Source organism: Armigeres subalbatus, chromosome 1 (assembly GCF_024139115.2).
Source record: "Armigeres subalbatus isolate Guangzhou_Male chromosome 1, GZ_Asu_2, whole genome shotgun sequence".
Lineage (NCBI taxonomy): Eukaryota > Metazoa > Arthropoda > Insecta > Diptera > Culicidae > Armigeres > Armigeres subalbatus.
The window spans coordinates 211559295-211585176 of NC_085139.1; the positions used below are offsets into that span (position 1 = coordinate 211559295).

Here is a 25882-nt window from a genome sequence, read left to right on the forward strand (position 1 = left end):
GGTCAGAAAAGTGCTCCTATTACCGCAGGAGTCCCGCAAGGGTCAATCCTGGGTCCGGTACTATGGAACCTGATGTATGACGGGGTTCTGAAGCTAAAGTTCCCTCCTGGTGTGAAGATCGTCGGCTTTGCTGACGATGTAACCCTAGAGGTCTACGGGAGTCAATCCTCGAAGTAGAGCTAACCGCAGAACACGCGATCAGCACTGTGGCGGACTGGATGAGTGCGAGAGGCCTTGAGCTCGCTCAACATAAGACGGAGGTGGATATCGTCAGCAACCGTAAGTCGGCACAACATGCAGTTGTACACGTGGGAGACGTCGCGATCACTTCAAAGCGGAGTCTGAAGATTCTTGGGGTCATCATAGACGACAAGCTTACCTTCGGTAGCCATGTCGAATATGCGTGCAAGAAGGCTTCGACTGCTGTGGCGGCATTATCGAGGATGATGTCCAACAGCTCCAAGGTGTGCGCCAGTAGACGTAGGCTACTGGCAGGCGTTGCCGCATCTATTCTTAGGTACGGCGGCGGCCCGTCCTGGGCAAAAGCACTGGGGTAACCAGTTACCTGCAGAAACTGGAGAGCACCTACCGCTTGATGTGTCTCAGGGTGATATCGGCCTACCGCACGGTATCGCGCGACGCATCCTGCGTGATAGCGAGTATGATGCCAGTCGGGCTGGTCATCCGGGAGGACGAGGAGTGTTTTGACCTACGTGGCACCAGAGGAGCCCGCGAGCGTACCAGGGTGACTTCGGTTGCCAGATGGCAGCGCGAGTGGGATAACTCCTCGAAAGGTAGGTGGACCCACCGGCTGATTCCTAACATATCAAGCTGGGTGGGGAGACCCCATGGGGAGGTTCACTTCCATCTGACACAATTCCTGTCAGGCCATGGCTGTTTCCGACAGTACCACCACAGGTTTGGACACGCGGAGGTCCCAGGTCTGCCCTGACTGCCCAGGTGTTGACGAAACTGCAGAGCACATACTGTTCGTATGTCCTCGTTTCGACGTCGAAAGAAGAGCAATGCTAGACGTTTGCGGCCGGGACACAACTCCGGATAATCTTATCCAAAGGATGTGTCAAGCGGTGGAGAAGTGGAACGCAGTCTCGACTGCAACCACTCAGATTGCCTGCAGCTTGCAGAGAATCTGGCGCGCCGAGCAACAATCGACAAGCATGACTAACTTGTGATTGGTAAGTTAGAGCGAAAGTGCCGAACGCGAAGAAGTGTGTGAATGGTCTGCCCATGCAGAGGTAATGGCGCAGCGGGTGGCAACCGAGATCGTCATCTCGAAGCATGGCAGAAGGGTGAATGAATAGGTGTATGTATGGACTGCACACGCCGCGCTGGTAGTAGTGCAGGAATGTTGGTTCCTACGACTACTGATACCCCGCGGCGTGGCAGAGGAGTGTGGGGGAGCATCCAAGTCAGTCTCACATGGTACGAAAGGAATGAGTTGAGTCGTGTTGAGCTAGTCTCATATGGCATGAATGAGGTGAGTCAGACTCACATGGTATGTCAGAAGTGGGAACCTAAGCGAAGAGTCCCACAAGGGATGCCAGAGGGAGTGTTAGGTCGAATGACTCGAGTAGTATGTGTCAGCGCGAACTGAATGTAAGAGGTGAGCAGTCTCACATGGTACGATAAAGGTGGGCATAGAATTAGTCCCGCACGGCATGAGAATGGTGGGCACAAAAGTTAGTCCCGCACGGCATGAGAAGGGTGGGCACACAAGTCAGACCCATAGGAGCGTTAATGTGTGTGCAAGCATGGAGCGTATGAGCATGAATCAAGGGTTTGGGTGGGCATACAAGTTAGACCCACATGGCATGAGAAGGGTGGGCACACAAGTTAGACCCGCACGGCATGACAGAGGTGCAACAGAGTATGTAGGGTGTGTTTGAGGGTGCGATAGAGCGAGCACCCAAGTCAGTCTCGCGTGGGACGAGTGCCTGTGTGAGCGATAATGAGCGAGTACGCTTAGTACTGCCGTCCCCCCAGAAGTAGTACTGCGAGGTAGTTCCTGGGGGAAGCGATGGTGGAGCCCAAGGGAGTTTAGTCGGTATTACCGGTATGGTCGAGTCCGACACTCCAGTACACTTCCGTGTGGTAGTTTGGCAACTACAATGCACGTGTACTGGGTTAGTGTGTAAATGCATTCTCCCTTGTAAAAAAAAAAAAAAAAAAAAAAAGAGGAACTGTATTAGACTCTTACAGCTCCTCTGTAAATTAGTTAGCGATACGGAGAAAGCCGTACTGAATTCGTTGAAACTTCAGCATGTGTGTCGTCGAAGTCGTTCGCCGCGGCTAAACATTGGGTGGCTACAAGACAGTCGACTAGCGCAAGACTACGCGCAGCAGCTGGAAGTGGCTGGAAGATATTCGATCCGCCATTGGAAGCACCGCAACCGCTGCACTAGGCACGGTGCCCCCGGAGCAAAGACTGGTATGACGGCGAATGTGAGCAATTAGTGGAAGAGAAGAATACAGCATGAGCGAGATTGCTGCAGCATCGCACGAGGGTGAACGAAGCACGATACAAACGGGACGAAACAGATAAAACTATATTTTCCGGAAGAAAAAGCGCCAGCAAGACGATCGAGACCATGAAGAGACGGAGCAACTAACTCGCTTTTAACGCGCGAAAGTTCTATGAGAAGTTAATCCGTTCACGTATGGGCCACGTGCCACAGTCTGATATGTGTAAGGACATTGACGGGAATCTTCTTACGAACGGGTGTGAAAATTGGCGGAGGCACTACGAAGAGCACATGAATGGCGATGTGACAGACAACGGTGCGGTAAGGGCCACGTGCCACAGCATGTGTAAGGGCATAAACGGGAACCTTCTCACGAATGAGCGTGAGGTGATCCAAAGGTGGCGGCAGCACTACGAAGAACACCTGAATGGCGATGTGGCAGACGAAGATGGCGGTATGGTGATGGACCTGGGAGAACGCGCGCAGGACATAATTTTACCGGCTCCGGATCTCCTGGAAATCCAGGAGGAGATTGGCCGGCTGAAGAACAACAAAGCCCCTGGGGTTGAACAACTACCAGGAGAGCTATTTGAACACGGTAGTAAGGCACTGACTAAAGCGCTGCACTAGGTCATTACCAAGGTTTGGGAGGAGGAAGTTTTGCCACAGGAGTGGATGGAAGGTGTCGTGTGTCCCATCTACAAAAAGGGCGATAAGCTGGATTGTAGCAACTACCGCGCAATCACATTGCTGAACGCCGCCTACAAGGTACTCTCCCAAATTTTATGCCGTCGACTAGCACTAATTGCAAGGGAGTTCGTGGGGCAGTACCAGGCGGGTTTTATGGGCGAACGCTCCACCACGGACCAGGTGTACTGCAGAAATGCCGCGAATACAACGTGCCCACACACCATCTAATAATCGACTTCAAAGCCGCATATAATACAATCGATCGGGACTAGCTATGGCAGCTAATGCACGAACAGGGATTTCCGGATAAACTGACACGGTTGATCAAAGCGACGATGGATCGGGTGATGTGCGTAGTTCGAGTTTCAGGGGCATTCTCGAGTCCCTTCGAAACCCGCAGGTGATGGTCTTTCGTGTCTGCTATTCAACATCGCTTTGGAAGGGGTAATACGAAGAGCAGGGATTAACACGAGTGGTACAATTTTCAATAAGTCCGTCCAGCTATTTGGCTTCGCCGACGACATAGATATAATGGCACGTAAGTTTGAGAAGATGGAGGAAGCCTACATCAGACTGAAGAGGGAAGCTAAGCGGATCGGACTAGTCATCAACACGTCGAAGACGTTCAAGACAAGAAGACAATGTGAGCCACCCACCGCGAGTTTGCATCGGTGGTGACGAAATCTAGGTGGTAGAAGAATTTGTGTACTTGGGCTCACTGGTGGCTGCCGAAAATGATACCAGCAGAGAAATTCGGAGACGCATAGTGGCTGGAAATCGTACGTACTTTGGACTCCGCAAGACGCTTCGATCGCATAAAGTTCGCCGCCGTACCAAACTGACAGTCTACAAAACGCTCATAAGACCGGTAGTCCTCTACGGACACGAGACCTGGACGATGCTCGTGGAGGACCAACGCGCACTTGGAGTTTTCGAAAGGAAAGTGCTGCGTACCATCTTTGGTGGGTTGCAGATGGCGGACGGTATGTGGAGGAGGCGAATGAACCACGAGTTGCATGAGCTGATGGGAGAACCATCCATCGTTCACACCGTGAAAATTGGACGACTGCAGTGGGCCGGGCACGTAGCCAGAATGTCGGACAGCAAACCGGTAAAAATGGTTCTCGACAACGATCCGACGGGTACAAGAAGGCGAGGTGCGCAGTGGGCAAGGTAGATCGATCAGGTGGAAGTTGACTTGCGGACTCTCCGTAGACTGCGTGGTTGGCGACGTGTAACCATGGATCGAGGCGAATGGAGAAAACTCTTATATACCTCACAGGTCACTTCGGCCTTAGTCTGAATAAGTAATAAATAAAGTTTCGAAATGGACAAATTTATATGATATTTGCGAAAAAGAATTCACCCCCCCCCCTCAACCCCCTACTCTCTAGATAGGCGTGATAACCCCTACACAACAAGACCACTTAATGGATTCTTTTTCGCAAATTTCATATCAATTTGTCCATTTCGAAACATGTGCTGTGCATATGCACAGCCAAGATATTTAACAAAATGAGCATGGGCGTACTGCCCTACACCGACCTCAGCAGTTTGAGGGCCCATAAAATCGTATTAAGACCAAATTTTGCGACTAGGGTCCGCTTGAGCCTTAAAATATAGACAAGTTAAAAAAAAAAATACGACGATTACGTGTGGAACGTAAACAAGCAGAATGGCTCGTGGCTTAATTTTCAATTTATCAATGTATAACAATGATAGAAAGACTAAATGCCACCGAGCCAAAATTGCATCAAAACATGCAAAAATCGTTTTTTCGAGTTTTTTATGTATAGGGGAAACCGCCAAATGTTGAACGGCTAATTTTGTCGCCTATTGTTGAACTCCCATGAGAAATGCACGTGCGTTCAACAATAGGCGAAGAAATTAGCCGATCAACATTTGGCGAATTACCCTAATTAGAGTAAAATCATGAAATGTATGTATCCAATGGTAATATTTTCCATTGCTTTATCCTATAGACTATTGAAAATGATCACAATGGGGATATTTAGCCTTATTCAAGGGTGGCGTGTTTTGACCCCTATGGGCGTGCTACCCGCACTTCCTCGCATTTTGGAGCCATGTCCATTAACATCTACATCTAAATTTCCTCGAATAAACCTTCGCGAAATGCTTCTGAAAATTTCTTCTACACTTTCGTTGAGAATTTATCTAAATTTATTTGGAGCTTCGCAATTTTTTATAACTTTACCTGAATTCCAAGTAATTCTGGTCTTTAACCAAAAAATACTAACTCGAAGTCGCACTGTTTTATGATTTCCCATTTCTCACAGACTAGCGCTTGTGAAGTTGAACTCGACCGGCCAACACACCGACCGCGACCATGGATCCGGAAGCATTCCTCGATATCGCCAATCAGGTGATAAAGCTGAAGATGTTCCCCTACTTTGACATCGCGCACAGCCTACTGTGTGCGCTGTCGGTCAAGGAGGATCTCGGAGCCGGAGCGCAAGCCTTCTCTCGCAAGCACCCGCTCGCCTGCTGGCTGTCGACGATGTTGGTGGTCTTTGCCGGAGGAATGGTCGCCAACGGACTGCTGGGAGAGCCCATCCTGTCCCCGTTGAAGAACACCCCACAGTTGCTCGTGGCCACTGCTTGCTGGTACATCGTTTTCTACACTCCATTCGACATCGGTTACAAGGTTGCCAAGTTCTTGCCCGTAAAGTTGGTGGCCAGCGCTATGAAGGAAATCTACCGCGCAAAGAAGGTTTGCAGCTGTTGGATTTATTCTGTATGATCCATGAAATACAAGCAGTTTTCTTTTCTTTTGTAGATCCACGACGGTGTGACCCACGCTGCCAAGTTGTACCCCAACGCTTTCATCATCATGATTATCATCGGTACCCTGAAGGGCAATGGAGCTGGCTTCACTAAACTGCTGGAACGATTGATCCGTGGCGTTTGGACTCCAACTGCCATGGAATTCCTGCAACCAAGCTTGTAAGTAACTAACTTAACAAATTTACTACTTGAAAAAGACATTTTCGTAATTCTTAAAGGAATCTTATTTTGAGCATTCCGATGAGAGGAATATATAGCCCCTTAATCTATTTTATCAATTTGAGCTCCTTTCCAAAAAAATCGAACATTTTACTACCTTATTGTTATCTTAGTGGTACTTGTGATGTGATACTTAAATTCGGTCCAACCATCTTAGGCAATTGCGGATCAATCACATTCATCCATATTAAAGCCTGTCCACGTTAAATCTCGGACACCCATCTACCAATGCGATTTTTTTAAATTTTCACAAACCACTGAGACGATAAATCGACATGACAGCTGAATCTCCTCGCTTCATGTGATGTTTTCAGCATATTTTAGTCGACGTCCACATTGATAAAATGGCAATATATCATTTGGACATTATATAAGTGTCCAAAATTTAACGTGGACAGGCTTTAGTGCTGTCCAATGAGCAGCTCGAAGTAGCTCGAAGTTGTTCCCATCCCTCTCATGTCCATTTGTTGACAAAAAAGAACGAGCAGGACGGGGACAACTTCGAGCTGCTCATTGCACAGCATTATTCTCTTTTCTCAAGCACGTGCTTTCTGTTGTAGCCCACAGTATCGAATTGTGTTTGTTTACCAGCCGATAATCGCTACAACGACTCAAATTGATAGCGTTTGGTTATTGCGTCTAAGTGTAGTAGCGCTCGGCTATCTATCTCAAATGAGAAAAAATGCAACATTTCCTTCAGGGATTCCGACGAGAATCCTCCAAGGAGTGAAACTTTTAGTGATTCTGACGGGAATCCTCCAAGCATACCGAAGAGAACCTCCAGATTCCTGGAGGCAATTCATCAGGGATTTCAACAGAAATGTTTCAAGGAAGTCCGGAGGGAATATTTCAAAAATCCCGATTGCAAGATTTTAAGAGATTCCGACGGGAACATTCCATTGAGAATCTTCTAGGGATCCTCCATCCTCCATGAATTCCGACGGGAATATTCCAGGTATTCAGACGGGAATGTTCCAGAGAATCCGACAGAAATGTTGTAACAAGTGGCACGTTACAATTATTTTATACGAACATGAAGATAAACAATCAACATTGTAACAAATAACAAATTAAAATAATGCACGTTCTCTTTTGGTGACCTGCGAGAGACGGCTAGGTTATGGCCATTACGGGATATGACGAGGTTTCATATGAGATTTTGGTCCATCGGCCAAATCCCGCAAATAAATTTTCATTGCGTATTGCGCATTTTGTCTACAGCAAACAGTTTGCTGTTTTCATAGCTGACTTTTTGTGTAGGATTCTTATCCTATTTGGGCACCTCGAATCAATTAATGCCGTTTGGCATCAACGATTCTATGTCTGTGTCTGGAACAAACTTGGGACAAATCACAACTAAACATTTTATTGCCTACTTTCAGGCTTTCCTCTTGAGTCCAGACACAGAATGAACAAATAAAACAGACGCAATATAGCACAAACGATACAGACTCGATCGAATATTTACAACTATTCGAACAAAATAAAACCAACCGTAAAAATGTTTCAGGGATTCCAATGAAAATCTTCGAAAGATTCCTAATGCAATCATCCAGGAATTCCGACTGAAATATTCCAGAAATTCCGATGTTCCAGGGGTTCCAACGAGAATGTTCCAGAAATTCTGTTGGGAATCCTCCAGGAATTCCAAAGTGAATGTTCCAGGTATTTCGTAGGCAATGTTCCAGGGATATAGAAGCAAATCGTAGAAGGATTCCGAAGCAATCTGTCAAGGGATCCCGAAGTCAATCGTCGAGACTTTGAAATAATCCTCTAGGAATCCCTTTCGAAGGGAAAGTGGTTACCTCCAATACATTTTCCAAATCAATATTTTCCACATAATGTACATATTTCACATATGAGTTTTCACAACATTGTAAATTAATTCCCAATCCCCGGAAATAGGCAATTAACTTTGATTGAACTGAACCTGAGTTGCGTGCTCTTGCCGGGTCTGAGCTTGACGACCGACTGGCAAATAGCTTACACAACCTCACTTGATCAGTACAGTTGCTGATGAAGAATGAGTATAGCCGTCAGACATTCTAATTAGTCACGCTCCTCTAATGTGAAAGTGTATTTTTTATTTATTTATTTATTGAACATCCGTTTACTTAAATTAAAATCATACAAATGACTGATAACATTAAAACATTAACAACAAAAGTCAAACGGATTTTTGTGCCCATACAATGTACGGTGTGCAGGGCGTCGGAAAAAGTATGCTCTCCTTACTGTTCTTTCGGGGACATTAAAACGGAGTTTCGCCAAGAGATAAGGACAGTCGATGTTATTCTGCAGAAGGTCGAATACGAAGAGCCTCTGAAGAAGCATTCTCCTACTCATCAATGTAGGAAGACTCACGAGTTCACAGCGGTGCTCATATGGAGGCAGCTCACGTCTATTACGCCAGGGAAGCCTTCGTAGCGCAAATCTGATGAAAGCTTCCTGTTCGATTCTAGCTATTTGCGTTGCGTGATACACTGCCGTTGGACGCATAAATGTCACATGTTACATTTTAACATTTTTGAGGTTTTGATGTCTAACGTCATAATTTGATACGTGTTTTTGAAATATTTTGTCAAAACATAGGTTTTATTCTAGAAAACTCGAAAAAAATCTGAAGTCAATTTGTCACATTCGAACAAATGGACGCATACTTGTCACACCGGGATAAATGGACGCATATTTTTCACACAAAAAAAGAGATATAACAATCACATAAAAAGACACATAGCACTGCGTGATGTTTCCTGAGGTCCGTCCATAAAATATACCATGCTTTTAGGGTCATCTACAATCCACGTAAATAATTTAGAAGGATGGCTGGTAAGTATGCAAGGTCTTTCCCTACTTTCAGAATGTATATGGACGGTTGTCCATGAAAGAAGAGGGGAGGTATTATATTGTCCAGAACCTCTCCAAATATAACGTGAATAAGAGAATGAAACTGTGACATAATTAAAATGTTCAAGGACTATAAAAATGTGATAAAGGGGAACCCTTTAGCAAACCCGTTTTCTTTTTCTGTAAAAGTCAATTATTGTGACATGTTATGGCGATAAAATTTATTCAAAGTATGAAACAAGAACAAAAATTAATCAGGACCTTCTTGCTTCGTCGGACGATCAATGAAAAACGATTTTTCCTCTTCGGTAACAACAGGTTGAACCACTTTCATTAAAGAAGTTTTCTTTTCTTCTTCAATTCCTTGAGGAGCATTTTGCCAACGTACATTTGTATCAAATCAAAAGAGGATGAATCCTTTACAACCAACATTAATTCCTTCTTAAAAAACAACTAGCAGTATTTAAGGTCTTTACTGTTGATATTGTTTGCGTATCCAAGTTCATAACGACTTTTTTTCAAACACCACTTTTCGCATGGAATCCACGTACGGGCGTGGCTTGCAGTGGTTTATCGTATACTCCAAAACGGTGAGCATTGAAGAAGTCAGTTGCTTGCATATGAAGTACGTCAACATTGTTCTTTGCATTGCCAACCACAGACTTGAAGTTTTCATAACTGACGACACGTTCATGGCGCATTTTGGAATCAAACGCCGCATGGAAAAAGTCAGCGGCCTTTAACGTATGCCCCGATTCAAAGTTCTCCAACAATATGCGCTCGACTTGAATTTCATTACTGTTTATGAGTAGGGTAATGTGATGGAATGAATTCCAGTTCTTATTTTGCGAACAACAATTATCCAACCAAAATATAATTGTCTTCAGGACAGCGTACTTCATATTAACTTTGAAGAAACAGCTAAGGATTTCGTTGGCTGTGCGACTGACTCGGACCAAATGCACGCAGACCATGGGAATGCTCGTATGTAGGGACAAACAGGCTCAAAGTTTTCATTAAAGACCAGCAGCCTTTACGAGAAAATAATGCTCTTGAAGCAATCCAACCGTGGAAGCCATATGACTTAGAAAATAAGTTCTTAACTTACAAATAATTGAGAACTTTTTGCAAATCCACATAAAAAAACTGCTTCATCTGGTAGCACTTTGTCAAAATCATCTCGGTAAGACAATCGTGATTCCTTTGGACGATGAAGATGAAATGCATGTCCTTTTCCCGGGCAAGGAAACTACGCCACTGCCGCTAAAAACCGGGTGTTCAACCTCTTGGACCGGTAATGGAACGTTTGCCGGCTCCGCAAACAGAAAACGATCACCTGTTTCTTTTTTTATACCGAACCCGAGGAAGTCCTCTTCCGATCCCGCGCCACTGGATTGTCTGTATTGGATAATCCATTTCCGGTTCCACTTCTACCGACAGCAAAAATCACACCAAAGAAATACAATCGTCGCTCGCGAAATGTAAAAACAAATTAACAACTATTTCTCAGTTCACGGTGTGACAAATATGCGTACATTTTCGCCTGACCAGTGAATTTCGCGGCATAAGTGTCACATTCGGGGTTTGATAGAAAAACGTGGAAAAAATAGTTATTTTTGGCAATGTTTCAGTCCGGCCCAACGAATATGAATATTCTTTTATAGTTTATTGCGTTAAAGTCAATAAAAAAGCGAAATTATGCGATAATCGGATGAATGCATTTTGAAACTTCAAATGCGTTTTTCTCATTTTTCTCGTTTGTAACATGTGACATTTATGCGTCCGACGGCAGTACAGTGCCCATACGACTACGCCATACTCCAGAATACTGCGAACCAGCGATGTATACAACGTCCTGAGGCAGTAAATATCGCTGAAATCTCGGGTGTTGCGCTTCATAAATCCCAATATGGCAAAAGCTTTAGCTGTTGTGGTTGAGATGTGCTCACTAAAACGAAGTTTACTGTCCAGTGAAACACCTAGATCTTTGACGAGCGAGACTCGATTCAAAGTTAGGTCGTGCATAGTGTATTCGAAAATTATTGGAGAGCGCAGACGTGTGAACGTGATAATGTTACATTTGTTTACATTCGCCGTCATTCCATTTCTGTCACACCAGTCCGAAAGCTTATCAACATCGGCTTGCAACGCGCAACAATCCACCAGCGACGTTACAGCTCGAAACATTTTCAAGTCGTCGGCATACATTAATTTTGAAGATTTTAATTCGCTGCATAAATTGTTCACTAAAAGCACAAAAAGTAGGGGTCCAAGGTGGCTTCCTTGCGGCACTCCGGACGTAATACGGAAAGGAACCGATCTGACCGTCCCGAGTTTCACAGATGCATAACGGTTGTCGAGGTATGAAGCGATTCAAGTGGCTTACCAGTCAGGGAAGCCGATTCTTCTGAGTTTCTCCACCGCAAGTTGATGAGGAACTCGAAAAGCCTTCGAAAAGTCCACATACACAGAATCGATTTGTTGTCGCTTTTCTATATTATCGATTAGCATAGACACATAACTCATAAGATTCGTAGTAGTCGATTGTTTTTTAATAAATCCATGTTGTTCGGTAACTATGATGTGTTGAACTGCTGGCTAAATAAAATCCTGCATCATACTTTCGAAAACTTTGACGAGGCAGCTGAGAATAGAGATTCCCCTATAGTCGTGCACATTTCCGGATTTATGAATGGGAGTTATTGAAGATCTTTTCCAAGTCGAAGGAAAGGTTTTCTCTACGATTGAACGATTGAAAAGCAGTGCAGCCGGTAGAGTAAGTAAATCGGAGCACTCTTTGATGAATAATGGTGAGAGACCATCTTCAACTGGTCCTTTGGAGCCGTCGACATCACGAAGTTTCTTCCGGACATCTAATTCCGTGAAAGTTGTTGCAGCTAGGTTAAGATCGTAGGTCTGCAGTCCGTTCAGGTACGCTTCAACCAAAGGTGGTGAGTTATTACTTAACACGCTTTGAAAGAACGACGAGAATAGACTTGCTGACTCGATCAGCGTTGAAGACGTTTCACCAAGATAGTTCACTGTTTGAGGAGTCCCGCGAGTTCATGTACGGTTTCGCAAGTATGTAAAAAAATGGTCATCCTTCATGTTACTCTCCAGCCGAGAAATATATGAGCGAAAGCGTGATGCGTTCAATGAATTAAATTGGCATTCTAAATCCCGAACCAGTGCCTTACGGTGATCATCTCGCGATTGAAAAAATCTCCTGCGCGCCTTTCGTAGTCGATTCCGCAAATTCCGCAACTCTCTGTTCCACCAAGGTTGTTTTTTTTCGGCCTCATCGTTTGCCGCTTCATCGGCACGTGTCGTTAAAAAATACAATTCAATTCACTATAGAATCGATCTACAGCTTCGTCTAAAGTATCTAAGTTCAAAATCACGGGCCAATTCACTTGCGAGATCTCAATATTCAATTTCTCATAATTGCACCGGGTAAAATCATATGATACACTCGAACCGTCAGTATCGAAAGTAGCGTGTACAATTTCAAAAACCGCCACAAACGGCTGATGATGACGATCTACATTCATAAGAGGCAGAGGGGGTTGAATTATTTCGCAACTTTTAGATCCGTTTACAAATGCTAAGTCCAGTAGCTTTTCGTTGTCGTTAGTTAGGTAGTTTTTCTGTTGCAAACCAGACGAAACTATATTTTCGAGTAATGATAGCTCTTGCTCGGAGAATGCATTTATTGAAATAAAGCATCCAACGTCATCGAAACACCATCGAAGAAGAGGCAAGTTGTAATCCCCAACAACTAATATCGTATCCCGCTCATTGAGTCTATTTTGGATTTCATTGATACCAGGGCTGGTAGCGACCGATGCAGCAAAAAAAAGTGACTTTAGTGACCAAAACTGACGAAAAAAGGGACCAAATAGTGACTTTCAGTTGCAGAAAAAGTGACCAAATAGTGACTTTCAGTTTCAGTTGCAAGTTCGATGAGACGAAATTAAGCGTTTTTGGGCCGAATGAGGATCATCTTTCACTCACCACTCTTTTGCCTTAGAACGAACTCAGAAGAGAAATGAAAATCGTACACGCTAACTTTTATCTACTCAGAAAAATTGTATTGGCCTTCCTTTTAATCCCACCGAAATTTTATTAAATATCAGTTAAAAACAGTACTCAAAACTATGAGTAGTCCTCCGAGAAAATCAATTTTTTACGCCACTGGAAGTGAGCGAAACATGGTTATCTCTCATAAGACCTGTTTTCTTTTCTGAAAAATGATTTCTAGGCAAAAATCTGCGTGAAGGAGCATTCCCTTCACGTGAGAATCAGTGAAAATTAAGTTCACTGGATTAGCTGAATACCAATTTAAGAAAGATGCACAATTTATCATAGGTGCCACGGAAGTTATTGGAATTTTCAGTGCAAAAAAAAAAACAACAGTACGGATCGTTTGGGTAGAAAACGGAACAAAAATTATGAAGATCAACAAGCCCAGACAACGAGCCTGGGATTGAACGCTCAACCTTCTGCTTATACTGCAGGACTATGCTCTCTGAACTATTTGCATATTTTTTTCTCCAAATACGCAGGTTTCCCTACTTTTCATGAACGATTTTTGTTATGGAATTCGATAGCGCATGCAATTTTCAAAATTGGGGAGACTTGATTCTCTCCCTATAACATCTACTCAATAAATATTTTTTTTAGAGCAAACCCTTCATCACATCTGTCAAATCTACAAAAAAAAATAGCCGCTTAAGAACAAATTTATATTTTCTTGAATTTGTTTGCCAAACTTCTCAAGTCTCAGAATCAAGTATCCTCATATTGTGACAACAACTCAAAATCCAATTATCCTGAAATTGTGGTGGAATGTTGGCATTTTTATCAGTGAAGATCATTTAGCATATTGACGGCTTGTGCTGTGAAAAAATGATAGCATTTTGTCAATATTAGGGGAAGTTGTTTAAATTTTGCTTAAAAAGCAGCTTTAGGAGGGCCAAACACAGTAAATAATAGAGTAAATAAGGCTGTCAATCAAAAAATAATTCGCCACATAACGATCATTTGTCTAGAGGATCTATAATAAAAATACACTCTAACAATACTGCTATAGTTCTCGGTAAAACAGCGGAGAATTAAGACTCCCAAGGGGTCAAGTCTCCCAAGGAATCAAATCTTCCCATCTTATCCTACTGTATAAAGTTTGAGCTTTAAAACAAAATCAGAATTGGCAGGTCTCCTGCTTGCATGACTGTATACCGATTTATAAATTGTGACGTGAAACACCTTCAATTAGCTACTGGTGAAATGCCAGTAAAAGCAGCGAGTTAAACGCCTGACGCAGTTTCAGCGCGATCCGTAATTTTATTTCCGCCATGATCAAAGCATCATCCGATGGGTACATAAAGTTTTATTTAAAAAAAATCTTAGTCAATAGTTTCAAAATAGTTGAAAATAGTGACTTTTTGCGCGAAAAAGTGACTTTAGTGACTTGAGGTCGAAAAAAGGGACTTTTTAGTGACTTGCCCGAAAAAAGTGACCAAGTCACTAAAAAGTGACCCGCTACCAGGCCTGATTAATACATGCTGCATGTCTTTCATACCGTTCGAGCTCTATGTTAGGTGGCAAATAAATTGCACACTAAACTAGAGATGCGTTTCCAATTGCTGCCCGAATGACTACCTGTTCCAAACAGTCAGCCTCACCACCAAAAAGAATGCTGCTTTCTATGTGCTTTCTGACTCCTATCAAAACACCTCCGCCACGAAGATGTTGACTCGAAGTAGGATTTCGATCGCACCGATAGATCACATACTGATCGGTTAGTTCGGAATTCATCACTGTATCGTTGAGCCACATTTCTGTGAGGGCGATTATAGCGTAATCGGAAGCAGAAAGGGCAGTAAACAGTTCGTTCGTTTTGATTCGAAGCCCTCTTACATTTTGGTAGTACACTGTGATCGAAAGATTTGGTCGGTTGTGCGTACATTCGCGATTAGAAAGGCTGTGATCGGTTGGTTCAATTAAATTGTGTGTCGATTGGAAACAGAAATTAGAGCTTGACGGAAAGAACAGTGTGTTTCGCGGTGCATCATTATTGGAACGGTCGAAATTGAAAAGTTGGTCGGGGATGAAATTCGAACTCGCGGAAAGTGATTCCTTTTTGCCATGTGGATGGCAGCAGGGCTAAGTCCTTAAACTGCAAACCAACTCCAACTTTAAACGATACAAAAGAGAGGTCTTCAAGATTTTTACCTTTTGGAACCAACTTTCGAACGTCTATAGCAGCGGTTCTCAACCTTTTTGTTGAGAGGTACCCCTTCGAACTTTTACATTCATTGAGATACCCCCTATTTTTTCCACTGTGAATGAAAATAATCATAACTTAAGAAATGTATAAAAAACGAAACTGAAAACTAACGAGATATATGCTGTCTATGATCGCATATCAGTCCCATCTTTGCTGGATTTCCTATTCATATGGGATAAATATACAATTTTGAGTAGTATTCCTTTCCATAAAGCCTCTTGAAAGGAAGCTTTCAAGCTCCTTGGAAGAAGAATTCCAAGCTTGTTGAAATCAGGCTTCCGAGCTTCTTGAAAAGAGGCTTCCGAGCCTCTTGAAAGAAGGTTTTCGAGCCTCTTGAAAGGAAGCTTCCAAGCCTCTTGAAAGGAGACTTCCAAGCCTCTTGAAAGGAGGCTCCCAAGCTCTTAAATGGAGGCTTTCGAGGCTCTTAAATGGAGGTTTCCGAGCCTCTTGAAAGGAGGCTTCTAAGCCTCTTGAAAGGAGGCTCCCAAGCCTCTTGAAAGGAGGCTTCCGAGCCTCTTGTAAGGAGGCTTCAAAGCCTCTTGTAAGGAGGCTTCCGAGCCTCTTGAAAGGAGGTTTCCGAGCCTCTTGAAAGGAGGTTTCCGAGCCTCTTGGAAGTAGGCTTCCGAGCCTCTTGAAAGGGACTTTCTAAGTCTCTTGAAAGGAGGTTTCCAAGCTTCTTGAAAAGAGGCTTCTGAGCCTCTTGACAGGTAGCTTTCAAGCCTCATGGAAGGTAGCTTCCAACCCTCTTGAAATGAGCTTTTGATCCTTCTCCGAGCCACTTGAAAGAAGGCTTCCGAGCCTCTTGAAAGGAGGCTTCCGAGCTTCATGAAAGGAAGATTCCGAGCCTCTTGAAAGGAGGCTTACGACCTGTTCGGAAGAAGGCTTCCGAAAGGCTTCGAAGAAGTCTTTTGCAACGAAGCTACTGAGCTTTTTATAGGCTTTGATAAACTGATGGCATCGCCACGCATATTATGTTTAATACAAAGTTTTGGAATCAAACATAAAACAATTATCAAAACTAATAATAAGTTTCAAGGCTCAAGACAAATTGGGCGTTGAGAAGAGCTATCTGAATGGTTTACCACCGGCGATATCTCGCCTGACTCTTTCCGTCCTTCAAAAAAATGTGATTGTGCAACACCGATATTCCACAATAATACCACAAACACACATTTAAAAAATACGGATTTATGTAGTGGTTTGCTGCCAATCTTTGTTCCCCCTTAATATATCCGCCATTAAGCATTTTTGTCAGAGGTACCCCCTGGGGCAAGCGAAGGTACCCCCAGGGGTACATGTGCCCCAGGTTGAGAACCGCTGGTCTATAGTTTCGGTGGTGTTCAGATTTCGTTGCACTAAGCCTCGTATGTCATCCTCCGAAGCGTTGGGATCGAAGCCAGATAGGAACAACCAAAGCATGTCTTCCTTTAAAATCCTGTTAACCAGTGGTATTGTAGCATCAGGTTCTGGTTCTTCTGTGCCTATGGTTTGGTTGGACACAACAAGTGTCGATTCTTCCTCAATTCGAGGACGTTTGCGATTGTTCGAGGTCGAAGTGCTACATTTTCGTCTAGGTCGTTCGTGCAGTGCGGTTGGGATTTGTTGTAGAATTGTGTTTATTTTGGCTGTGTTTTGCTCCATCTCCTGTCTTAGCTCAGTTAGTGCTTTGCTATGCTCAACACTAATGGTTTCAAAGGCATTGTTAGTGGATGATTGCCTGGCGAAAATTGGCATTAGCCATCATTTTCGTGCATGCACAGCACATCCAAAAAAGTTGAGAGCAGTTTGCGATACCATCACGGGTGGTTAAAGATTTTTTTTTTTGTGTCTTTATTAAGGAGACTTTCAGCCCGAGGCTGGCTCGTCTCCGGAAATGGTTAAAGATTGATTCACGCAGTTGATGTGGAAAGACGACTTGCAGAAACCATTGCAAACAATTTCATCCACCGTATCCAGTTCACCAGCGCACGAGAAACAAACAGATGTAGCCATTGTGTTTGTTGTATAGTGCGGTTCACGATGCAAGGATACAGCTGATTTTATAAACTTCTCGACACTAAAACGGTTGTACTCCAGATAAATAAAACAGAAAATATGTTGTTTATCACGAAAGAAATTACAGATGTAATAAGTCAAGCATATGAAAGGTAAAAAACACTAATTAGTAATTCGTATGATACAACAGTCGACTAAAAACATTACCTACACACACCTTATACACATGTGGAAGTGTCGGCTTGAGAAATGGATTACGAGTGATTTGACTATGTGTCCAATTTGGGAATCTCGAGCTCATTCAGTAGCCGCTAGGTTGCGAAGGCCGACGGAGGTGCTTCGTAGCTTAGTTGGTTAAAGCACCAGTCTAGCGTACTGTAGGATCATGGGTTCGAGTCCCATCGAAGGGAAAGTGGTTACCTCCAATACATTTTCCAAATCAATATCTTCCACACATATTACATATTCACATATGAGTTTTCACAACATTGTAAATTAATGTCCAAGTCGGGTGGTTTATTCCTCGGAAATAGGCAATTAACTTTGAATGAACCATCTAGGGATTCCGAAATTAATCTTCCAGCGATTCCAAAGTGAATCATCCAGGGATGCTGAAGCAAATCGTCAAGGAGTTCCGAAGCAAATCTCCGAACGATTCTAAAGCAAATCCTCCATAAATTATGAAGGCTATCCCCACATATTCCTATGGGTATCCATCAGCAACACTGAAAGGAATCCAGTATGAATTCTTTTGGATCCCGATTAGAATACTTCAAATATCCTACTTCCAGGATCCTTCAGAGATCTTCAGAGACAAATTTTCTCGGACTCTGATGGAAATTCCTCTCGGGTTCTGATGAGAATCTCTTTCGTATGCTGATGGGAATTGTGGAGATTATTATCCCGCATCCGTAATGGTGACCACACACCTTTGACTGCTGACGAAGTACCATGATTGCTTTGATTGATATTTTTGTGACCCTCCGTTGTTGTTCATATTAAGCATACTTTGATGCTTTCAAATCATTTAGAGTAAAATCAGCAGTGATTCAAATCGTTCGGGGCTGTCAGTTTGAATATGAATCTGAAACATTGAATTTCCCAGCAGCTGTTCTAGATTCAGTTTTTATACCAGTCAACTGTCAAAAAAATAAAACTGGTATAACGCTCCGTTCTATTTTCTGCAGATTTGAACCACGATTGAATCACGAGATTCAAATGTTTTTCAATTGTTTTGGTGTTACGCCAATGAGTACACTTTAAACCATCGTCTTTTTTCACAACTTGAATTAGTCTATTAGAACTTTTTAATTTTGAAGTTTCAGAATCTTGGGACAAATGGTTTGTGCATGGATATTAACTGACTAGCTTTCAAAAGGTTCGAAATATGTTTCGTCAGCTGTTTTCAAAGAGTTTGATGCAGGTACTGCTATTGATAGAACATAAACTCAATTAGTTTGGATTGGATATGGAAATGTGTTCCAATTTTATCTGCATTTCTCGTAATAAATTGAATTTCTTTCTTGTCCCGTTTCAGCTACACCAAGGCCTCGCTGATTGCATCCATCATCTTCGTGTTGGACAAGAAGACCGACCTGATCTCCGCCCCGCATGCCCTGGTCTACTTCGGCATCGTGATCTTCTTGGTGTACTTCAAGCTGTCGTCGATCCTGCTCGGCATCCATGATCCATTTGTGCCATTCGAAAACCTGAGCTGCGCGCTGTTCTTCGGCGGCATCTGGGACAGTTTGGCTAAGATCCTCGGCCGCGGACAGGCCAAGGAGGAGTCCAAGGACGCCAAGAAATCCAACTAAAACGCACAGCATCTGCCCTGGCGGTAGATCCTTTATCAGCGCAAGACGACTATTTTACATATACGTTAGATTTATGTTACGATTTTAAGTTTTTGTACACATACACACACCACAGATCGGTGCAAGATTAACGACGCATGCAATAAAAGAGTTTAGATATAAGATCGAAAGTTTTCAACATCTTGATAGCTAGACTGAGGCATTCTAGTCAATGAAACCAAATTATGCAGACAATTTAGTTTGATGAGAAACACGACTAACATGAAGCGACAAAACTTAGGCAACTTTTTATAATTATTATCATTTGCATCGAACCCAACTTTTATTGCAACATGGGAACTTTACGATTAGTCAAAAGCACGATTCAATAGCAGTGGGTGAGATTGATTTGTCCTTTTATCTTGTCGCAGTAGTTCAATAGCAATACATGCGTAGCACAAAGCCATTTGATTTTTGAAGGTGGAATTTGTTTCTAGTATTACGAACGACGATACTATCTTCAGATTGGAGGGATTGTACCAGTGATTGTTACAAGGAGTAATTCTTTGTTCCAAATTAGGGTAGTTATAGCACTCCAAAGACCGAAAATAGAATGAAATATCTAAAACATTCAGTTTAATCTGAAGTTGGGGAAATATATACAGATGATTCGATCAAACAGGATCAAACTACTGTGCTTTAATATCCGAATGTAGCATTTAGGAAAATTTGCCCCACGCGTATTGGAACATAATTCTATTGTACAAATATTTGAGCCACTAAGGGTTCAATCTTGGTTTGTATCTAGACAATGCCTTCGGATGCAGTGAATTGTCCAACTTTATTTCGCTAAGCTTATATTCCAAGATCGTACAATAATCCGCGTACACAATACCTACCTTGCTCTAAATCGTCGTGTAGTGCGCCTTACAGTGCACGATGAACTCCGAAACGGGATCGTTGTCACCTTCGCCTCTCATAGAACCAGTGATCTCCTCGTTTTCCACCATTGGCAGAAACAGTTGCACAAACTCCGGCGAGTACGGATGCGTTATCGTCTCGAGCACTTCGGTGACAAAATAGCGAATCAACGATATATCGGTATCTCCCTTGTTGCAACATTGGCGAATGTACTTGACGACCGGAACAACGCAGCCCCTCGTCAGCAGATTCACCATACGATCCAGTAACATTTTCTTCATTTCCAGCTGGACGAGAATTTCCAGCTCATCTTGCTTCGACTCGAACAGTTCAATCAGCAGTCGTAGAATTTGATCATGCAATGAAGAGTGGACCTGGGCAACTTCGTCCAGAAGGGCCAAATGGAGCGGACAACTTTCGGTGCACAGTTTGAAATAGGAAGGCTCCGTTACGGTATTTTCGACCCAACGGATTACACCCACTCCAACCACCGGGAATCGAATGCAGTTGTACAGGGTAGCTATTTCCGCTATTAATTCGGTAGAACCGCGATTCACATTGCAAATGGTATGCACTTTTTCGACAGCCTGAAGTTAAAAAAAAATTATTAATAATGTGATTAATCAATCATAACAAAACACGACTCTTCTACTGTACCTGAATAGTAGGTTTTAGTTCGTCCTTGTTGATGTTCCGGTGACCTTTAGGTTGTCCTTTCTTCGCCGGCGTTTCACATACGCTGGCCGCGTATGCAAGCAGATAAATATATTTGGATTTGTGTTCTTGGTTTATTTTGACTCCCACTTTGAACAGCGAATCCACCAATAAATCCAAAAATTGGGGATTTCGTATTAGATCGATTGGTGGAGGCTCCAGTGACGAATAGTTGCGATAAAGAACCGTAATATCGGCCGGATTCAATGCATTCCGGGTTAGCATTGAGGTGAGCGCCTCGCAAGCTTGAGGATGCCGCGCTGAACCATTTAAGGCCATTGTTATTGGAGTGACATTGTGATTGCTGAAAGAAAACAAATAATTATAATAAGTCCCACAACTTAACCCATTACAATCCTTAACCTACTTTTTAGATGCATATTTCGTTATTTCCTGAGCCAAGCGTTTCATGATGAATCCACCCTTGGGCTCTTGTGACAGCACTTGGATCAACACCTGGCTGTAGACGTACGTGTGCTGTCCGTGGCACACCATTTTCGCACACTCGCTGATAGCAGATTGCCAATCATCCGGATGGTTCAAAAACTTGGCAATTGCCGTCTTGAGCACTCTCGAGAATACCTCGATCTGCTGGGCAGCCGTCGATATTGACGTGATTTCGCTCTGAAACCCGGCATCGGAGATCAGCTTAATAGTGAAGTTCAGCATAAGGCAATCCGGATACTCCTCCGCTAACCGATAAATCAACGATCGCCACGTATGATGTTCAATCATTTCTGTCAACCAGGCCGGTGTTTCACCTTCTTCTGTAAAAATTTTGTCTGCCTTCTTCGGATCAAAAGTTTTTAGGATCATGTCCTTCAAATGGTTCTCAACCATTGCCTGGACATCGGTCACCCGAACACCCGCTAGTATTAACCACTCCGCCAGAAGATTAGCCATCTGTGCTACCGCCGTGTAATTGGCCGATAGCTGATTGATCACTTGTTCCGGCGTTCCGCCTGCTTGAAAGTAGCGTTTCAGCTGGGTGAATATCCCCGGCTCCATAATGTAATCGGACGTGGCAAACTTCCCCAAGCACTCGTTAAGCACTTCCTGGGGATTTTCCAATGGCTCATCATGCGCATCGGGCTGAAATAACAGAATTCGGAAGAACTCTATCAAACGAAATTTGGAAATCCATATTCGGTTAGTATGTACAAACCTCTTCCTCGCCTGGCTGATTGTTGCGATTAATCCAACCTTCCTCCTCGAATTCCTCTTCCATTGCACTCATTGTTTTATCTTAGTGGCACAAGAGTTACTTTAATATTTTATTAGCGCAGAAAATCTAAAAAGTAGCAAAACAGTTACTGCATCCGAAATCGTAAAACGGAGCGCGTTGTTTTCATATAAATCGAGACGAAAGACGATCGAGTGAGTTGTCAAAATGCATTTCTGATGAGGTTGTTCACAAATTACGAAACACGTGAAACACTGAAGGAAAGGAGAGTTTGGCCGGGCTAGTTTACGAGTCCCATCAGGTTTACGAATAAAAAACTTCGTTTCAGAATGTTATAAACTTATTAAATAAATTCATGAGTTCACACATGGCTTTAGCGAAATGGATTCCATATTTTCGACTGAGTGTTGCAAGGGAGAAGCCCCAAACGCAATACAACGGAACGGCGACGGAAACGGAAAATTTGACAGTTAGCCCATATATTTTCTGTCAAATTTGCCGTTTCCGTCGCCGTTCCGTTGTATTGCGTTTGGGGCTAGAAGTTGGTGCTCAAAAGTTGATAAAATTTAGCATTACGTATTCTATGTACGACCTTCAGCACGCAGCCATTTTTTGGAGCGATCATGGTTTTTCCGTGATGTCGATGTTGTCTTGAAGTCTTGAACACTCCTGCAGCCGAATTCCGAAGGTTCAAGAAAAATTTGAAAAATTTCTTTATATTTAAATAGAGATTTATAAATTCTCTTTCTCTTTCCAAAAATTTCTTCTCTTAATACCGTATTCCGATAGACTGAAGAGAAAGAAAAAACAAAAATTTCATGCGAAGAAAAATATTAGTTCACATATTTTCCACTAGATGTCTTTTGACAACTATTTGCATATCGATTGTTCAAAAAGGTTCAAAACATCCTCATATCGAAAATAAAACTTGCTTTCGCTTCATAGACTAACGCAAAATGAACTCCCCCAAGAAATTATGACGTTTGAGCGGGTCGCATAATGAACGCAAAATGAACTTTTGTTCGAGAAGACGACCCGCTCAAATGTCAAAATCCATCGGGTGAGTGAATTTGATGAACTCCTGCACAGGTCTATATTAGGTTCTGCAGCATGACGTCACGAATGAATTCGGTCCTCGTCGAATGAACTTTTTTGACAGTTCAGTAGTACTTTCCACTGACTCCGACACGGTTCGAGTTCGTGATTGGTTGGCTGCCCCCGAGTCCAACGCGAAGTACTACTAATCAGTCATCAGTTTGAGGTTAGATACAGACGCTGCAGAACCTAATAATGAAGGGAAAAAATCAAGACAAAATTTTCAAAACGACTTATCTGCTTTTGTAAACAAAGATTCAAACGACGATTTGACGAATCTGATAGCTCTCCCACGCAAACCAACACCACCAACAGGTAGCGGAAACCTATTGGTGGTGTTGGTTTGCGTGGGAGAGCTATCAGATTCGTCAAATCGTTATTTGAATCTTTGTTTACAAAAGCAGATAAGTCGTTTTGAAAATTTTGTCTTGAAATGATAAATATTCAATCTAGTGATGAAAATATACAGTAACAGCAACATTGTTGTGATTTCTAACTGTCTAAAAAAACCAATGCTCTAACTTTATTACCTCGAAAATACCGAACCATTAGCTTTTGGCTTAGTTTTAGCTTAGCTTTAGCTTAGCTGTAGCTTAGCTTTAGCTTAGCTTTAGCTTAGCTTTAGCTTAGCTTTAGCTTAGCTTTAGCTTAGCTTTAGCTTAGCTTTAGCTTAGCTTTAGCTTAGCTTTAGCTTAGCTTTAAGCTAGCTTTTAGCTTAGCTTTTAACAGCTTTAAGCTTAGCTTTAGCAGCTTTTAGCTAGCTTAGCTTAGCTTTTAGCTTAGCTTTAGCTTAGCTTTAGCAAGCTTTAGCTTAGCTTTTAAAGCTTTAGCTTTAGCTTAGCTTTAGCTTAGCTTTAGCAAGCTTAGCTTTAGCTTAGCTTTTAGCTTAGCTTTAGCTTAACTTTAGCTTAGCTTTAAGCAACTTAGCTTTTAGCTTAGCTTTAGCTAGCTTTAGCTTAGCTTTAAGCTTAGCTTTAAGCAACTTTAGCTTAGCTTTAGCTTAGCTTTAGCTTAGCTTTAGCTTAGCTTTAGCTTAGCTTTAGCTTAGCTTTAGCTTAGCTTTAGCTTAGCTTTAGCTTAGCTTTAGCTTAGCTTTAGCTTAGCTTTAGCTTAGCTTTAGCTTAGCTTTGCTTTTGAAATTTGCGTACTTTTTATTATGATAGTATCATGATATTCAAATAATTCGGATGTTTTGGAATGTTTGCTTTGAATCAAATAATCCATCAAACACGGTTCTTCTTCTTTCTCAATGGCTCTACATTACACCTGGTCTGATTTTTAACTTAGCGTTCTACTAGCATTTATACAGTTATTACAGTTATTTATTGCAAGCTTTTCTATGCTTGCCATTGCATGAGTATGTATCTTGAGTGGCAATTAAGTACAATGGATGCATGCCCAGGGAATTGAGAACATTTTCCATAGAGGCCTGAATAGGAGAAACGCGGGTAGACAATATGGTTCTGCCAACACTGCAGTCAATCTTCTTCATCGAAGACCAACACATGAAAAGGAAGAAATGGTTATGTAGATAAAATCTCACAATCCGCTATTCAATGTGTCCACATCGAGGTCCACATTACATAACAATAGAATCCAATGATATGGAAATGCTAATATCATCTTCCAAACTTAGACGTACATGTTCATGATAGAATTAGAGGCGAAAGTATAGAATTGATAGTTCCGTTAGGATACGGCAGGCATGAAGAATGTTTTTATAGAAGTCGATTTGAAAGCGAGCGGAGGGCAATATTTGTGATGGCACATATCACACGACCTTCCTTCTGCCAAGCTCCCGTATGAAGGGGGAGGGAAGATTATCAGTGTGGAAGCTGATATATCTCCACTGACAAAAGGAAGGTGGTTTGATTTGCTCATATGCCATCGCGTATATGCCAAACCACCAAAGCGACCGTGTGCCACCCAAAACGCACAAGCCCAAGTTCTTGTGTCAGGTGGGACACAAAACAGACCTGACACGACGGCCCTCCGACGAGACAGGAGGTTTGCGCAGGCCCAATAACCGCTTGGAAAACCAATAATCCCGAAAAATATAAGAGATAATACGACTCGATATAATTGGCAAAGACCTAGGCGACGAATAAAGGATCTCGATTGGAAGCTTGGAACATGGAACTGCAAGTCGCTATACACTATACAGTATAGGTTTTGCGGGTTGCGACAGGATAATCTACGATGAATTACATCCCCGCAACTTCGACGTCGTGGCGCTGCAGGAGATTTGCTGGACAGGACAGAAAGTGTGGAAAAGCGGACAACGAGCGGCTATCTTCTATCAAAGCTGTGGCAACACCAACGAGCTGGGAATTGGCTTCATAGTGCTGGGTAAGATGCGCCAACGTGTGATTGGGTGGCAGCCACTGTGGCACTGCCCACACGAAGGGAGACCCGACGATGAGAAAGAAGCGTTCTACGCATAGCCAGAGCAGACATAATGCCCACTGCGGGACGTCAAAATCGTCATCGGTGACATGTGTGTGGCATATAATAGCACAAGTGTGAATAGGCCTTTAATAGAGTATACACGTTACATCAGGTTACAGCGTTATGTGTATATATTATAGTGTTATCCCCCGTTCGCCGTTAGCTGGATTGTAAGGCGCCGTTGAACGGGTCCCTTAACGCAACACACATTCATCAGAGGCATTCAGGCAACCGGCACTTTTCCCGCATCGCTCACCGAGGCAAGTTGTGTCTGCTCGCGAGTGGTTAGAACCTTCCGCCACGTAAACCCGACCACACAACATGAACGCACAGGTAGGAAGGTAGGAAATGTATAGCCCGGTCATCGGACCGGATAGTCTGCACACCGTATCGAATAACA

The 25882-nt window shown here is 42.9% G+C and overlaps 2 protein-coding genes across 9 annotated transcripts in view; one reads left to right on the forward strand and one right to left on the reverse strand.

Moving 5' to 3' along the window:
- The window catches only part of LOC134205730 (trimeric intracellular cation channel type 1B.1), a 43493-nt gene extending 23693 nt beyond the window's left edge, over positions 1-19800 (forward strand). For 4 of the 7 annotated variants that reach the window (XM_062681279.1, XM_062681278.1, XM_062681277.1 and 1 more), the window contains 3 exons: positions 5471-5904; positions 5971-6137; positions 18866-19800. In XM_062681279.1, coding sequence (XP_062537263.1) covers positions 5521-5904; positions 5971-6137; positions 18866-19142 — 828 coding nt within the window. In that variant the 5' untranslated portion in view covers positions 5471-5520 and the 3' untranslated portion in view covers positions 19143-19800. The remainder of the gene's footprint in view (positions 1-5470; positions 5905-5970; positions 6138-18865) is intronic. The other 3 variants (XM_062681281.1, XM_062681282.1, XM_062681280.1) reach the window with 1 other exon arrangement.
- The window catches only part of LOC134205728 (negative elongation factor D), a 42270-nt gene extending 20134 nt beyond the window's left edge, over positions 1-22136 (reverse strand). Inside the window, exons 1-4 of one of the 2 annotated variants that reach the window (XM_062681269.1) lie at positions 21922-22136; positions 21124-21848; positions 20700-21060; positions 20021-20629 (exon numbers count right to left, since the gene is read on the reverse strand). In XM_062681269.1, coding sequence (XP_062537253.1) covers positions 20027-20629; positions 20700-21060; positions 21124-21848; positions 21922-21993 — 1761 coding nt within the window. In that variant the 5' untranslated portion in view covers positions 21994-22136 and the 3' untranslated portion in view covers positions 20021-20026. Of the gene's footprint in view, positions 1-19943; positions 20630-20699; positions 21061-21123; positions 21849-21921 lie in introns of those variants that run through there. The other variant, XM_062681268.1, reaches the window with a different exon arrangement.
- Between the last annotated feature and the right edge of the window lie 3746 nt (positions 22137-25882).